Source organism: Microtus pennsylvanicus, chromosome 3, assembly GCF_037038515.1.
Source record: "Microtus pennsylvanicus isolate mMicPen1 chromosome 3, mMicPen1.hap1, whole genome shotgun sequence".
NCBI lineage: Eukaryota > Metazoa > Chordata > Mammalia > Rodentia > Cricetidae > Microtus > Microtus pennsylvanicus.
The window spans coordinates 133,851,374-133,868,388 of record NC_134581.1 but is presented as its reverse complement, the minus strand read 5'-3'; the positions used below and the strand labels follow the sequence as shown (position 1 = coordinate 133,868,388).

Below are 17,015 nucleotides of genomic sequence, written 5' to 3'. Positions count from 1 at the left end.
ATGAGGTTCTGTATTAAAGGGTCACAGCAATAGGAAGGCTGAGAACCTCTGGGCTGTAGTGTGGCAGGTAGGAGGGGTAAAACACATTTGGTTCTGTCTGTCTGTCCTGGGCATCATCAGCTCCTAAAGTTTTGGCATCTGTAGGATGTGATAGGAGTCAAATGAATCCCATAATATAATTTTAGAAAATAAGCGATAATTTTACTTTTAAAAGATTGCTTCAGACTGATTCAAAAGAAATAAAAGTTGTTGGTACTCAGCTGTCACCAGCTGATGATAGAGGCGGAAGGTATGATTAGCAATGCTGCAGAAAAGGATTAACCTGGCGTCTGCCCAGCAATTATCACATGCAAGAAGGATAGTCACCAGCAAGGCAAGTCCCAGACCCTCAATTGTTTCTTTCAGAGGAGCTGGAGGCATAATGAAGTCACTGGTGACATAGTTTCCTGGGATCCCTCCATCACTACACACAGCTTGCAAAGCAACTTTAGGTTGCCTTTTCCTTAGATGGTTGAGTGCTTTCGACTTAGAGGAAAGTTCATGAACTAAGAAAAGTAGTTAGACACAGATGTTCGTATCTTTCCACTAGCCGTGCCCTATTACCTTTAAATGCCTGTTAAAAACCACGCTTTGATTTTCACCTTCACGATATAAATGGCCATCTCCAGGCTTAGCAAATGAAACGGAGTTACTTATGGTAAATGTACGTAGTTATGCACTCCAGGCCCTTGACCGAGCTTTCCCAAAGGACAGGCAGTGTCTTTGAAAAATCCTATTAGAAGATTTTATTTGCAGGTGCGCTGAACACAAGGCTGGAAGCCTCCATGTTTTATTGCCTCCCAACTTCATCATGCCTGCTCACTCTGTTGAAAACTGGCAAAACGATCCACATCAGTTCTTTTATTCTCCCGTTATGACTCTGTGCAAATAAAAGCATCTTGGGGGATTTAATGAAGCAGTACGTCCTTGGAGGGAGCTTTGGAGAATCCAGCACACAATTCTTTGTCTTTAATACTAGAGGTCTTTGCGTCAATCAGATTGACAAGAAGCACATAAAGCCCTCCCTGGTAGACTAGTGTTGCCACAGAACAAGCCTGAGTCAGACACGTTCCTGTGTAGCAGGGACCTTTGAGATGGATGTGTTCAGAGGGTTTTGGGGGTGTACCAATGGGCAGTTGGGACAGCGGAAGCTAGAGCGGAGCTGTGGAACTATCAGCTCATTTTAGAAATGACCTAGTTAAGCTGGGAAATCGGGGCTGATACTTATGGTGGGGGGCATGAAGGGGGTGGGTAGGGGGGAGCGGGGAGGGGATGGAAGAGTTGCAAATTACTCGACACTTGTGGGAATCTGTCCTGGCTGAAAGGCCGTACCAAAGCTGCCTTTGCCCTTCACAGGCATTATTGGCTTGTCCTCTAATCCGGGAAAGACTGCAATAATGGATCTCTGCTGCAGAGGTTCAGGCAGCAGACAGGACAGGTGACGTGTGCTTGTCATTACATACTGGCTTCAGGTTCTGTGCAGTCCTAGCTTATCAGCTTCGTGTTCCTATTGCTGGCCTATGCAGATGTAAGCGGGCATTGACGACTACCATACGGGTAACTCAGATTCTGCTTCAATCCCAGAGTTTTGGTACTTTGTTATCAGTGATGGATGTTTGGACACCTCCCAGCTAATGAAGCCACAGGATTATGGGTAATATAGCTCCGAACTGCCAACCCAAGTGAGATGGAGATCAGGGCTGGTTTGTCATGTTTGTCTGCAGGTTTAACCTCTACTGCGCACACCTTTTCTGACGCTCTGGGCTGGTTGTATTCAGTGCTGAAGAAAGCAGCTCTCTGGCTTAGTTCCAGGTGGTAGCAACCCTTGATATACGTCGCCAGGAGTTCTTAACTTGGCGTTAACAGGCATCTCACCAATGATGACGTGCACATGGAAACACTGTTCAAGAGGCTTGGTAAATACAGCTCTCTGCTAAGGGCTAAGAAAACAAAACCAGCTATTTTCCTCTTTTCCAGCATCTCTTCCTAAATGAAGACAAAACCTGTAAGCATGTAAAGAAATCTGAGAAATGGCCAACTTAGTGTTTCTATTTGTTTTCTGCTAACCATTTCTGAGTGGAAATAAATTTGTACTTGGCAGTGGGTGGTTCTCTGTCATAGTTCCCAAGAATTTTTAGTATGTTTGGGGGCTCACGACACCTTCTGTTTTACACACTGAAGGATCATTTCGGTGTTTGCTTCAGCCTGTAAGCTGCAGATGTTTACAAGGTGATTTTTTAGCAGAGCTCAGAATGCTTTCTCTGTGGCTCCCTGTCTGTGTTTCTTCAGTACCTCGTGCCCCTCTGTGTTGGCACTGTTTGAGAGTCACAGCACTTGGTTTGTATCTTTCCCACTCAACAAGAGCTCAGTAAAAACAGGAGCTGCCCAATCTGCCACTGAATCTCAGGTCTGTGTGTAATGCTCAGTGCTTCTTTGAAGAACCATCAAATGCCAACGGTGTTACCACCAGTTTAACTGACCTTTAGTTTCTATTATTTTGAAGCCAGGCTTATAGAAACATGGCCTTAACAGGGAAGATTTAGAGCCTGACATAATATGTTATTATATTACTAAAGGAATCTTTGGGGAAACTTTTCACATCTATCTTAATTAAAGTTTACATATAGGAGGCACAATACAAAAAGAGGACAGGGGACATTCAGTCTTTGTCTTTAGCTATTACCTGGGCCTCTTTGGCTTGGAAGGGTTTATCCTTTTTCTTCCTCCATATCTGAGACCTAGTTGGCTCTAACCTATCTTTAAGGCTATGAAAACAAGACTAATCTGAGTGTTATCTATGGTCTGGCTTACAAGACCATACACATTCTTACATTTTATGCATTTCTGTATGTGTGTTTATATGCATATCCCATGGAAACTTTCGAGCACTGGTTCTCCTCTTACCATGGGTTGAAGGGTTGGGTGTCAGTCATAAGGCTGGCTACAGCAAGTGCTTCTGCCTGCTGAGCCATCTTGGTGGCTCCCATGTATAGGACTTTTTAATGGTCTAGTAGTCGTTCTAGTTGAGTATCCCTTATCTGTGATGCTTGGGACCAGAACATGTGGAACTTAAGAAAACACGGAATATTTGCTATGTGCTCTATGGACAGTACCCCAGTCTAAATACAGAATTTATTTGTGTTATATATACAACACATACATCGCCTCATGATAACTTTACATTTTTGGTAATTGTGTGTATAAGGCAAGCTTTCATGGTATGAAATTTTCACAAATCATGTCAGTGTTCAAAAGTTTTGGAGTTGAAGCTGCGCAGTGGTGATGTACACCTTTAACCCCAGCACTCAGGAGGCAGAGACAGGACTATCTCAGAGTTTGAGGCCAGTCTCATCTACAGAATGAGTTCCAGGACAGCAAGGGCTACACAGATTAATCCTGTCTACCCCCCCACACACACACCCCAAAAAGAAGTTTTGGATTTAAAACATTTCTGATTGAGTGTTTTGGACCAGGATGCTTAAACCAGTACTACAAATTGTAATTTTATCTTCTATATTAACCTTGGACAAATATACAAAAGAACCATCAGTGTGTATAGCTGGGTCCCAATGGCTTCCTTGGGGAGGGGGTGAGAAGGTGTGGCATCAATGGCACAGATACTGGGAGTCAGGCCTGCAGCAGACTCATTTATTTAGCAATGGGAGTGCACGCCTTTAATCCCAGCACTTGGGAGGCAGAGGCGGGCAGATCTCTGTGAGTTCAAGGCTGGCCAGCCTGGTCTACAAAGTGAGTTCCAGGATAGGCTCCAAAGCTACAGAGGAACCCTGTCTTTGGGGGAGGGGGAGATGTGGGCCTCCACCTCCTGGCAGTGTAGATACTTCTATATACACATATTTAACCTCATTCAATGTTCAAAAACACTTTGTTATGGAGAATTTCAAATCTTCCTTTTACTCATTTCAGGCAGTTATACTTTTTCTTCTGTATACTTGCATACAGGTTTACACGTGCATGTGCATGCTCAATTTCTTATTCCTTTTATTTTAATATTTTTTACATTTTAATATCCTTTTTTATTATTTCTGGAAACTTTTCAGTTGCTATGTCTTCAAATATTTCCTCTGTTCCATCATATCTTCCTCTTCTGCATATGTTAAATCATGTCATTTTTGTCCTCCACTGGGAACAGTATTCTGGTTTCTGAGTTTAACGTCTTTGTTATTTATCTTGGGCATCTTGAGGTACTGACCACCTCCTTGACTATATTTAATTACTGACAAGCCTGACTGCCTATGTTAGATTTTTTAAAAAATGTTCAGCATTTCCTCGACTTTTTCTTTGCATGCTTATCACTCTGCTAGAGTTTGAGAACTCCGGTTTCAGCAGAGCTTTTCCCCTGAGCCTTGGTTTCCTTCTGGCAAATAGAAAAGCAGAGTGCATACAGTCCCGCCAGCAATCTTTTGAGGATTGTAAAGAACCCATGGATGAAGTGGGAACCTTGGCTAAGACCTGTTCTCTTCCTCCCAAGCTCAGTCTCTGCTGAGGGTGGCTCTACATGGTTGCTTGGTTCTGTTGCTTCCTAACAGGTAGTGTTTGTGAGAGAAGACCTAGCACTTACCGGCAGTCTATTAATTTGTGGAATCTGGGGAAAGAATAAAAATCACATTTTAAAAGTGCTACTGCAGCACATTTTCCTTTGGCTGGGTTTATATTGGACATTAATTGGAAGAAACAGATAGCATTAAATCCAGTTGTCACTTGGTTACGTCTGTTAAAAAATCATTAAAAATTTTGAACCATTGGGCTTCTTGGCTCACTCGAAAAATTTCACGGCTCATAACATGTCTCCTCTGCACTTAAAGGATGTTCCGTTATCAGCCTGGTTTCTGAGTATTTGCCGTGTGAAGAACTGCAATCGCTTCATACTGACTGCTTATAAGAAGATTTAGCAGTCTTCCTGGAGTTGACTTTGGAGTCATGGACTTGGGTTTAAAGCCTGGCTGGGGCTGCTTATTTAATGCTTGAGCCTGAGTTTGTTCATCTTTGGAGCCAGGATGGTACCTAAACAGCGAACTGTTCGGAAGAGAGGAGACCGTGTGTTTAGGAATTCCTGGGTAATAAGAAATCAGCCGTTGATAGCATGAGAAACGGCAACCGGAATGAAATATACTGCCACCAGATCAATATTTTAATATAACTAAAAAATGGCAGCCAGAATGAAATATACTGCCACCAGAGCAATATTTTAATATGACTAAAGGAAAAAGAAAGCTCGGTATTCTTACACCTTTTATGGAAAAGGTCACATTGTAAAGAGAGATTTTTGACAGGAAGGGGTTAAAGTAAAGAGCAAATATTGATGTGTAATAAAAATAACCAGGAATCCACTGCTTTTGAGTGACGGACGCTACCGAGAAGCGCAGCATCCTCTTGTAGGAGTCTCCTTCATTACAGCGTGGGTGCCACGCTGCCCTTTGGCTTTTCTTCTCTCCCTGGATACTGTAGCTGTGTTTTCTCTGTAACTCCCATCCTTACTGCTTGCTTTTCTCCTTTGGGACAGCAGTAGCTCACAGCAGCACGAGCTGATGTGATGTTGGGTCTTTGTATTTGTTTGTCAAAGGGAAATCCCTCTGACTTTATGTTATAGAAGGAAATCTAAGCATTAGCAAACTGAGTGTTGGTCTGAACGGTTGCAGATAAAGAAACTGCTCTAGTGTGAGGCTTCTGGCCCGCCTGTGCATTCTGTACAAATAATAGTGTTTTCTAGAACTACTGCTTTAGAAATTACCATGGAGTAAATATCATGAATTTCAGCAGTCTCCAAATTCTTCCTCCATGAGTAATTTTACTGCAGTGGGCATTATTTAATTATTTAATACAAAGAAACATTCTTTTTCCTCATGTGGACAGCTGTCTTCCAAAGTACAGACCACAGTGCAGACATTTGAACAACACAAGGGCTATGTTGTTATTTTGTAGTTGTTTTTCTTGTCAGCCTATGAAAGTGCGATCCTGGTCATGGGTTTGTAGAGCTGGCAGAAACCTAGGAGACCCAGTCCCTCTCATTGCCTGCCACCCAAGGAGAGGAAGCATTTTTCTGAAGTCAGCTAACTAATGACAGAGCCAGGGAGAGGAATCCTCATCTGTTAACGCCACAGTGCTGCGCTCCTCTGGAGGAGACTGCCCACTCCTTCTTGGGTTCCAATGCTAGTTAGTCTTGGGGTGAGGGTTTTTTTCCCCATGACTGACTGGTGTTCTTTTGTTTCCTTGTGAGGGTGTCTGAGAACAAGCTAACAGTGTTTTCTTTGTAGCAATTCAACAGTGTAAGGCATAATGGGGCGTTTGTCTTTAGCAGTTTTAGGAGTAAGAAAGAAATGGTTGTAGCTCAAATTCTTTGCCTTCATTGTTGATAGGCAGCTATTTATTCATTTGTTTATTATTTATTTGTGGATTATAGTGTGTGTGTACATGTGTATAAGTACGTATGCATGCACATGCACGGGAAGGCCAGAGTGAACATCCTATGTCTTCCTCGACTACTCTTCACATTATATATAAACAATTATAAATATATATTATTTATTTTATTATGCATGTGTATAGGGAAGTGCACGTGCCACAGCGTATGCATACAGAGTCAGTTCTCTTCTCCCGTGTGGATCCTGGGGGTTGAGTTCAGTTCATCACACTTGGGGGCAGGTGCCTTGGTCCACTGGGCCCTCTATCTTGTTTTTTTGATACAGTCTGTCACTGAATCTGGAGCTCACCTGTTCAGCAAGACTTGATGGCAGCAAGTGCCACGGATCCTCCCGTCCCAGTCTGCCCAGCGTTAGGATTTCAGGTGTACACCATTAGAAGCCTCAACCTTTCTTTGCAGGGCACTTTGCCCTGCCTTTTCCATTTTTGAGATTATAATATAATCACACCATTTCCCCTTACCCCTTTTCTCCTTCTAAACCGTCCCATAACCCCTTCCTACCCTCCTTCAAACTCAAGGCCTTTTTTCTTTGTTATTGCACACATATGTGCATATACATATATTCCTAAATAGAACCTACTTAGTCCACACAATGTTACTTATATGTATGTTTTTAGGAATGACCCTTTGGCACCGGACAACCAGTGGTGTGCTCTTCCCTGGCAAAAGCCATCTCTCCCACTCCCAGCTTTCCACAGTTGCCTACAGTTTTTTGTATAGGTTGTGGCCTCCTGGCTTTTTTGAGGCTGCCTTCTCCTTCTCTTTTCTGCTCTGTTTCCAGGACAGGTCTTGAGATTCAGAGAGTTCAGAAGCATGATTGAAAAGGATGTGTGAGCTAACCAAAGAACCTAAGAAAAGATATTGAATTGGAAATCCAGTCAATACTTTGCAAATTAACTTTCAGAGTGTCTCTAGCTCTTTTAGATAGGAATCTCTCTGAAGTAGAAATGTTTGTCTTTTCTAGGAACACAATGAAAATCCAAGAATGGTGGTTTAGGAGTTGCTCAGGTCTGTCTAGAAAAAAACCCGAATATTTCCTTCTTGAATCGTATTTAACTTTGACAAATCTCCCTCTTAAAAATTTATTTGAAGCTGTGTGTTAGTGGCTTATGGCTTTAATTCCAGCACTCAGGACGCAGAGGCAGGCAGATCTCTGTGAATTCGAGGTCAGCCTGGTCTATAGATTGAGTTCACGGCCAGCCTAGTCCACAGGCTGAGTTCCAGGACATCCACTGCTACACAGAAAAGCCTGTCTCAAAAAACCAAAATTAAAAAAGGAATTCATTTGATGGGCTTGCTTCCTGAAAGAGACCATATTGAAAACATGTTGTAATATGTTTTGTTTGTTTATTTACTGTCTAGACACACAATGAAAAAGCTCATATAAGTTGAAGAGCATGTTCATTCATTTAGAAAGCCCTTATTAAGAACATATAAAGGTCTCTGCCGCTTGCGTCTGGCAGTGGCGGGAGGAGGCAGAAATCTTTAATAAATAAATAAATTTAAAAAAAGAACATATAAAGGTTTAGGCGTCATCTCAAATGATGGAAAGTGAGAGTGGGCTGATTGCAGTCTGCTACAGACACAGGCTGCTAAAGAATAACAGTTCAGATCTGGGGATGTAGCTCAATTGGTAGATGCTTGCCTGGTATAGTATGCACCATGCTTTGGTGGGTGCTTGCCCAGTATGCACCGTGCTTTGGTGGGTGCTTTCTCAGTATGCACAATGCCTTGGGTTTGATCCCTAGCATCTCATAAGCCAGATGTGGCGGCTTGCACCTGCAATTTCAATACTCAAGAGATAAAAGCAGGAGGATCAGGTATCCAAGGTCATCCTTGGCCATATAAGGTGTTCAAGACCAACCTGGGCTACACTATACACTGTCTCAAAAGAGAAATAGAAAAGAAAAGAATAACCGTTCAGCATGCTACATATTTCAGTGGAGTACCACAAAAACTATCCATATGTCCCAGGGGCAGAGGTGGAACTAGAGCCACTACAGTGTTGTCTAGGGAACCTAGGGTGGACTTTACAAAGACACGGCAGATCTTTGAGTTTCATCTTAAAGTTTCAGCAGTCATTGTCCAGCCAAAAAAAGGATGTGAGTCAAAATGGTGTGTTTGTACCTTTCCAGTTTTAACTAAAATCAGCACTTACCATGTTCTCTTGCTTTGTATTTTGAATTAGAGCTCCAAGCGAGAATGGAAGCCCTTGGAGGACCGTAGCTGCACAGACATACCATGGCTGCTGCTCTTTGTCCTCTTCTGCATTGGGATGGTAAGGACACTCAGGCTAACCAGCCTCGGCTCTGGATGCAAGGGAATGAGGCAGGAGGGGTAGCTTCCAGCGGATCTCTGTGTGTGTATCTTATCTCTTCCCTACAGTTATAATTGGGATAATTGGAGGGCCTGAGAAGCCATCAAGGGGGGTTAATTTCTCTCTAGTGCAATTCAGTAGTAGTATTTGGTATTCCCTTGCTATTTTACTTTCTTTTATTTGTCTGTTTTGTTGCATGAAAACTGAGATTAGAAAAGGAGCCAATGAGAGTCTTAACCCTTTCACCCAATTATTTGAGGAAGCCAGATCTTTTTTTTTTTTTTTTTTTTTTTTTTTTTTTTTTTTTTTTTGGTTTTTCGAGACAGGGTTTCTCTGTGGTTTTGGAGCCTGTCCTGGAACTAGCTCTTGTAGACCAGGCTGGTCTCGAACTCACAGAGATCCGCCTGCCTCTGCCTCCCGAGTGCTGGGATTAAAGGCGTGCGCCACCACCGCCCGGCTGAAGCCAGATCATTTGATGCAAGTTTGTAGTCAAGTGTTTCTGTCCCTCCTCCCAGCTCCCAAATCATGACGTGGAGACTTATTATTAATTATGAAAGCTCAGCTGATAACTTAGGCTTGTTACTAACTAGCTATAACTTAACCCATTTTATCAATCAACTTTTTTTCTCGTGACTTTACTACCTTTACTCTACTGCCCATGCTGCTTCCTCTCCATCTAGCTGTTGACTGTATTTCTGCACTTCTTCCCAGAATCCTCTCTGCCCCCCAAATCCTGCCTAGCTATTGGCCATTCAGCTTTTTATTAAAGCAATCCCAGTGACAAATCTTTGCAGTGTACAAGAAGATTATTCCACAGCACCGGTTTCTTTGGAATCTTATCTTGAATGGTTAGTTGAGGATGCTGAGTACCAACTCCTCCAGCCATACAAGACTCCTGGTTATTTTTGGGCTGGTCACTTCTTTTCCCAGAGACTTGGCATGTCTTTGGAATTGTGAGGGTTTAGCTATTCAATATCCACCACACTTTTGAGTTCTCACAGTTTGAGTTCTTCCTGCAGGGGAAGAGGCTTCCCAGTGCTTTTTTCCCTCAGGTCAGCCCTAGGCCCGCTGTGATGGGTGGCATCTCTCTGGAAATCAGGATGTTGGTAGAGAGTATGAGGAGCAGAGTCTCGGGGCAATGTGCTGGGCATGCTGCCTGCCTGCCGGGGTTCTGGATATAGGGATTCATATAGGCAGGGTGGTAGGCCCCAAAATGATTGACAGCTGGGTTACACTGACCAGTGTTTGGAACCTTAGAGGGCTTATAGATTAAACCTCAAACCTACTGAGGAAGACTCTCAGGCCACTCGGCTAATGAATGGAAGAGCTGCTCGCCCAGATCTGTGCTTGGTCGGCGTTTTCTAGCACCCCTTTCCTCTTCATCAAGGGAACTCTTGTTTGTAATGAGAACTAAGCCTGATTAAGTACTAAGTACTGATTGTCTCAGAGGACTTGCTGATCTCCACTACCTTCTGCTAGGCCCCTTCCTACTGACAAGTCTTCCAGAGACTTCTGGATTGCACGTGAGGAACCACTAGAGGCCTCAACCTTCTTCTTGCAGGACACTTTGCCCTGCCTTTTCTATTTTTGAGATTATAGTATAATCACACCACCTCCCTTTTCCTTTTCTCCCTCTAAACCTCCCATATCCCCCTCCCTACCCTCCTTCAAATTCAAGGCCCCTTTTCTGTTGTTATTGTATACACATCTGTACATACATATATTCCTAAATACAACCCAGTTAGTGCTTCGTTCTCCAACTCTTAGTCTTCCACTCAGCGTGCAATCACACTGTCTTGAGCAGCCTTGGTCTTGTGATCTGTATTTTTGGCCCCATCTTCCCGCATTTTCTATAGAGGTTCTTTTGGGAAGTGTTGGTTTTTGTCTGTAATGAAAGTCGTCAGGATTCCTTGGCTCTCTGCACACCGCAGACATCATCTGTGACGCATAGCTAGTAGCCACAGATGTAGGTACAGTTCTAATCCCCAGCAGAGGAAAAGAAAACAGTACACTTGAATGAGATACGATAAACTTAGGAACATAAGGAGTATTTGTTTCAAATATAAAAAAGTACAGTTTTACCACATTTAGGACACATAGAAAAAGTCAGAATACTAATTTCCGAACTCAGGCCTTCTGAGGTACCATTCAGGAGTTTGCTCAGTTCAGAGGACTCACTTCAGAAGTTCAGCATGCATGATTATTCACAAGGAGCACAGAAAGACTGCCTACTAAAGTCTGTCCATGGCTTTTCCACACCCAATGTAACCACAGAGCAAATAGCAACTGACCTTCAGAATTATGTCTGAAAAACATGTGCCCTGCCACCCAAGGTGCTTCTGATTTTCTGTGCTTGAGTAGCCCTGGAAAGTGCAGTCATTAATGTTGATGGACTGACTGGGGGCGACTTGAGCATAAGGGGCTGTTTACTGAGATGTTTTAATGCAGCGGTAGTTAATATGATGCCGATTTCATCCTGCTGGTAATTAAGACCCACCATGTGTGCTTTTAAATACGGCACGGCTTTCTTTGTTTTGGAGTGAATCTTTAAATAGTTGCTTTCCCTTGGAATTGAGCTGATGTCGCGTCTCTCCACGAGGACACGGAAGTCATCTGAAAGTTCTGCTGCCCATCTTGCATGCACAGCTGAGGTTCACGGTTTTTTGCTTCTGGTTTCTGGGCTTTGTTTTATATGTTTTTTTTTTCATTCACCCCCTTTGAATTTCATTCTGTAATGAATCATATCCCAGATGCTCAGGGTTCAAAGTGTTACCCATTCCAAAATTTTAAAAGTGTTTGGGGGCTGGAGAGATGGCTCAGTGGTTAAGAGTACTGTCTGCTCTTCCAGAGGTCCTGAGTTCAATTCCCAGCAACCACATGGTGGCTCACAACCATCTGTAATGAGATCTAGCACCCTCCTCTGGTGTGTGGGCATACATGGAGGCAGAACGTTTTATACATAATAAATAAATAAATCTTAAAAAAAAAAGACATAAAAAAAAGTGTTTGGATGGCTCACCGGACAAAGGAGCCTTGTGCCCAACCTGATGACCGAGTTTGAGCTACAGGACTCACATGGTGGAAGAAGAGAACAGATTCTCTTCAGTTGTCCTGTGACCTCCCTGTGCATATGTGCACACAAATATAAAATGTAAAATTTGATCATTTGCGAATATATACAATGAGATGAAGTATCTTGGGCATGGAACCCAAGTCTCAACAAAATTCCTTCATGCTTCATGTATATCTTATATCCATACCCTGCAGGCAATTTTATATAGTTTTGGCTACAGCTCATCACAGGAGGTCATTCATGGCATTTTCCACACATGGCTCATGCTGGTCCTCAGGAAATTCCAGATCTTGAAGCATTTTAGACTTCGGATTTTCAGATTAGGAATGTTCCATCTGGATTGATTTTTATTCTTCAAAAACTTTAGCAATGTTTTTTTTTCGTTAGCTTTAAAATAATTATTATTTTATTTTGTTTGTATCAGTGTTTTGCTTGCATGTATATTTGTGTGCCACACATGTACCTGGTGGCTGTAGAAGTCAGAAGAGGGTGTCAGGTCTGAAACTGGAGTTATGTATGGTTGTGAGCTGCTGTATGGGTGCTGAAAATTGAACCTGGGTCCTGTACAAGAGTAATGAATGCTTTTAACTGCCGAGGCCACCTCTCCAGTTCCATCTGGAATTTTAAAACATACACTCAACGAGCATCTGTTGAACATTATTAATCTATGTTCACATTTTCCTTTAAGTAGCTCATGTAACTCTGAACTATCCAGTAAGATAGAGTCTACACCAGTGTGTGAGCAAGGTGTAGTGATGTAGTATTAGCTTATCTAGTAAGTGACAAAGATAAGAGCTTTCTCTGTTCCTTTAGTGATACACCTTGCTTGCTCCTTTCTTAGACCATTCCCGGTTAGCTTGTAGCTTTGTAGTCTTAACCTTGATACTTAGACTCTAGTTAGATATATTGAAACCCTGTTGTCTTTCACCCACCTCCATTATTAAATCTTTTTATTCGCACATGCCCATCTCCTTGTCATTATTTATTTCTTATTCTCTAATAACAAGGTTTTTAGTGCCTGAGTTGCCAAGAACTTAAGTTGCTTTCCAAGGTGAATTGTTATCATTCATGCTTGAATTTAATTTTGGGGGGAGTGGGAACCAGGGGGGTACAAAATCTTGCTGGCAGACTGGGCTTCAAATCATAATCTTCCAGCGCTAGCTTCTTGAGTGCTGGATTTTCAGGCGTGTGCTGGCGTGCCTGGTCCCTGTTAGCCTGGTGCTTGCAATCCTCCTTCTGCTAGGATCATAGGTATGTTACCGTCATATCTGGCATAACAGTTCATTTCCAGATTCCTGTTTTCAGTTTTCCATATTGAAAATATTGTATCTTCAGCCAGGTAGTTCTCACTTCTACCTATACACGACCGTCATCCAGAATTTATTTTGAAGTCTCATCCCTCAGCTCTCCATTAGTGAGGGTGCCAGATCCCTGGCGCTAGTGACCCTCCAGGGTGGAGATCCTGCTTGGTGCTCTGACGAGTGACAGAAAGGGTTTGTGAGGATGTGACGTGACTGCTTTGAGAAGGTGGCCTGGGAACTAGAGAGGTAGCTCAGCGGCTAAGAGCACTGACTGTTCTTCAAGAGGACCCAGGTTTAATTCCCAGCACCTACATGGCAGCTCATAACTGTCTATAACTCCAGCTTTCAACATCCTCACACAGACATACATGCAGGCAAAATACCAATGCACATAAAATTAAATTATTTTTAAAAAGGTGGCTTGAAAGGTGGAAGAGATTTTAGGTTGAACACTTTGGAGTTTAAGGCAGAAATTCAAATAAGTGGTGTGAAACTCAAAAGGCAGTGCTTTCAAACAAGGAGGAAAGGAAAGAGGTGGAAAAGTAAGTAATTAGTGCTGGGTCGTGGTGGCACCTGCCTTTAATCCCAGCACTCGGGGGAGTATCTCTGTGAGTTCAAGGCCAGCCTGCTTGACAGACTCCAGGACAGGCTCCAAAGCTACTTAGAGAAACCCTGTCTCGAAAAACCAAAACAACAACAACAACAACAACAAAACAAATTTAGTATGTAAGTAGTCTGCCTAGTGGATACCATGACACAGAGGTGGAAGAAAAATTAGCCCATTCTGAGGCCTTTTCTCTAGTGATTCTGGGTAGAATTTTTCAGCTCAAATCCTAACCTGTTTCTCCTAGAGTTCCAATCATGCTTTCTGTACCTACCAGAAATAGGCACCTAATTTTATGTCCCCCACAAACCATCCCATGGTAAAAATGACCTGAACCACCAAAAGGGCCTGATAATCTAGGACCCTTACACTTTATCCTCTTGGGGATATACTCTTTTTCATATGCTACAAAAAATGCTTTTTGAGTACAGTTTTCTAGACTTGTCAAACATTTTTTCTTCCTTTGAGAGCAATGCTTCCTCTTAAACTTTAAAGGAAGCCATAGATTTGGTGTGCTCACAGAAGCTTCGTTTGCATAGGCATACCTTTGTGCCAGGCCTTCTATTCCGACTTATCTGCCAGATCCCAGCATCCTTTCTCATCCAGGATTCTTGGAAGAGGATCTCCAGACCCAAGTGCCACCCTGCTGCTTTAAATGTGTGTTACTGGGGAGATCGACTCTAGCACTGATTGCCACTTAGGATGTGATGGTGTTTGAGAAAGAGCTAGGGGGGTATGTTGCTGTGAACTGCTGGGACACGGCTAGCCTGTCACTCATTTCCCCTGCTTACTATTTTTGCCGCATTTTTTGGCATATTCACATCCTCCTCCTACTCACCTCAGGTTTTGTTGAGCCCCCACCCCCACACCTAGTGAAGACCATCTGCTCTGCTCAGTTGCCTAGTTAAAACTTAGGTGTGAAAATCAAACGTGCACACGACAGGAACACATAGCCTGGTGGTGCACAAATCTAAGCAGAAATTCTTATTTAGGTAACGCTAGCCCTTAGAACAGGAGCGAGCAGCACAGTTTTCTCATTTGCAAGTTGTTCTCTCATTTCAGTGGTGGATAGTCAGTAGCCAGGTCTTGTCTGCGATCCCCTGTCCCTTAGCTCTCTGTACCTGTATCTGCTTTTAGTTACCGAGTTTTGTGAGTGGTCTTGCTGTGCCTCTCCGCACAGTAGTCCCCAAAACCCTTCAGTAGCTCAGTCAATCAGCATGCTTTCCTTACTCAGTAATAGTGACTGTGTCTCGCTCAGCATTGACAAAGGCTCTCCTATGGTGTGATTTCTTTCTGCTGGGCGCCTTTCCCTAGTCTTTCTGGAAAGCCATTAAAGTATTGAGTGTGTTCTGGAAAGTCTCTCCCACCCTGTTTTAATTTCATGTACTGTGTTTTTTTTTCTCTCTTCTGAAATGATATTGTCACCTGCATTTGAATTTTAGTGTTTTTCTTTTATACAGAGACTGGAATTTTAATTAGATTGGGCCTTGTTCTGCATCATCTTGCTCGTATCAAGCAGGAAGTCTCTAGGATAATAGTCATTGTTTCTCACCCCTTAGTGACTTGCTACCCACCCTTACCTTACCCCATCTCACCCTTGCAGCTTCTCATAGTCTCTGCTGTAGTACTTCTAGAAGTTTCTAGGAATTTTAAATGACCAATGTGAAAATATGACAGTGTCCCAGTTTGGCATATGAATATATATGTGTGTGTGTGTATAAACACACATACATATTTCTCATGTAATTTATGCCCTGTCACATCCCTGAGGTGGCGTATGGTGAAGAGGAGGAACCCATAGTATTGAACAGTACATTTAAAAAAACAACCAGGAAGGGAAATCAGAAACCCTTTGAAGGAATCCTAACAAAATTTCTATCAAATGTTGGGGAAAAAAAACCCTCCTATAAATAGTGAAAGAAGAACATAGCCTTCTAACTAACCACTCTGCTGTTCCGGACTAGTGAAGAAATTTTGTTGTGACCCGACAGTGCTTTTGTGTGAGGACAGAATTACCAGCGTTATTACTCATTACCCCTGCCTCACGGAACCTTGTTCTGACACAGGGAACAGAGGGGGGTTTGTCACTTCTTGGTGCTGATGTCAACCTCTGCGGTCTGACTTCATCGTTCAGATTTACTACTAACGGCTCCGTGTATCGATCACCTGCCAGGTGAGACTGGATCTGTGTGGTCGCGTTTAGTTCTCGCCATCATGCTGAGGGATGGGCTGCTCGCTGTTAGAGATGAGGAGAGCAGAATGGATGTTGGTGATTGGATCAAAGGCTCCCAGGTAGTAATGTTAGGGGGAGTCCATCCACTATACTTATTCCCTTTGTTACCCCCTGATCTTTCTTGGTATCCTTCCCTTACTATAGCAAGTGCTTGAGACAGCCACCTTATGAAGTGAAAAGGTTTATTTTGACTTAAAGTTTTAGAGCGTTCAGTCTGCTGCTTTGGGGCCAGTGCTTGGCCCCTTGTGGTAGGAACATGGAATAGAGCAGAGTCACCTCATGCCCTGACAGTGAGAGATTATGAAGCAACAGCCACGGCCTCACAGTCCCACAAAGGCATTGTGTAGCCTGAAGACATGCCGGGCTGGCTTGTTACACAGCCATACCCACTCAGTCACGTCATAAGCTCATAGGTTGCGGACTTTGAACGCAGATTTTTGGGAGACATTTTGGATCCAAATGATAGAAAAATTCTCCATTGTAGCCTCTGTATTTACCCATCTTGCTCAGCACACAGCATCCTAATTAGGATTTGAAGCATAGGATGAAGAGGTGTGCTCATTTGAATATGTGTATGTGTATACGAGGGTAGGGCTTTTTTTTTTTCATGTCATAGTATTAGTTAAGTCCAGGGGTGTGACACTTAGCATGCTCCAGTGTTAAGAGGAGTTGAGAGGGAGCAGGGTACGGGGGGAGTAAAAGTGAGTGACAGCTGACAAGCCACGCTGGCAAGCCATGCCTTGCATCAGTGCTGGCCACTCAGCTGTTGATTCAAGGGAATGGGATGCTGGCATGTACCATGACACACACCTCACATGTATTGTCTCTAGTATGTCTATGGCAGCCTTTGGGTTGAGTGATTTTAATGGCACTTAGTGGATGGATAAACAGAGGCATGGAGGATTGAGTAAGTTTGACCAAAGTCATACACATAGAAAATGACATCATCAGTGTCCTTTGATAATGCATGCTTATGTGACTCCAAAGCTCACAGTCTTTCCCTCATACA

General features: G+C 43.0%; 1 protein-coding gene across 3 annotated transcripts in view; it reads left to right on the top strand.

Annotated features, from left to right (window-relative positions):
• Slc44a1 (solute carrier family 44 member 1) overlaps positions 1-17,015 on the top strand; it is a 153,952-nt gene that overhangs the window by 31,589 nt on the left and 105,348 nt on the right. For all 3 annotated transcript variants that reach the window (XM_075967209.1, XM_075967208.1, XM_075967210.1), the window contains exon 2: positions 8,667-8,756. In XM_075967209.1, coding sequence (XP_075823324.1) covers positions 8,667-8,756 — 90 coding nt within the window. The remainder of the gene's footprint in view (positions 1-8,666; positions 8,757-17,015) is intronic.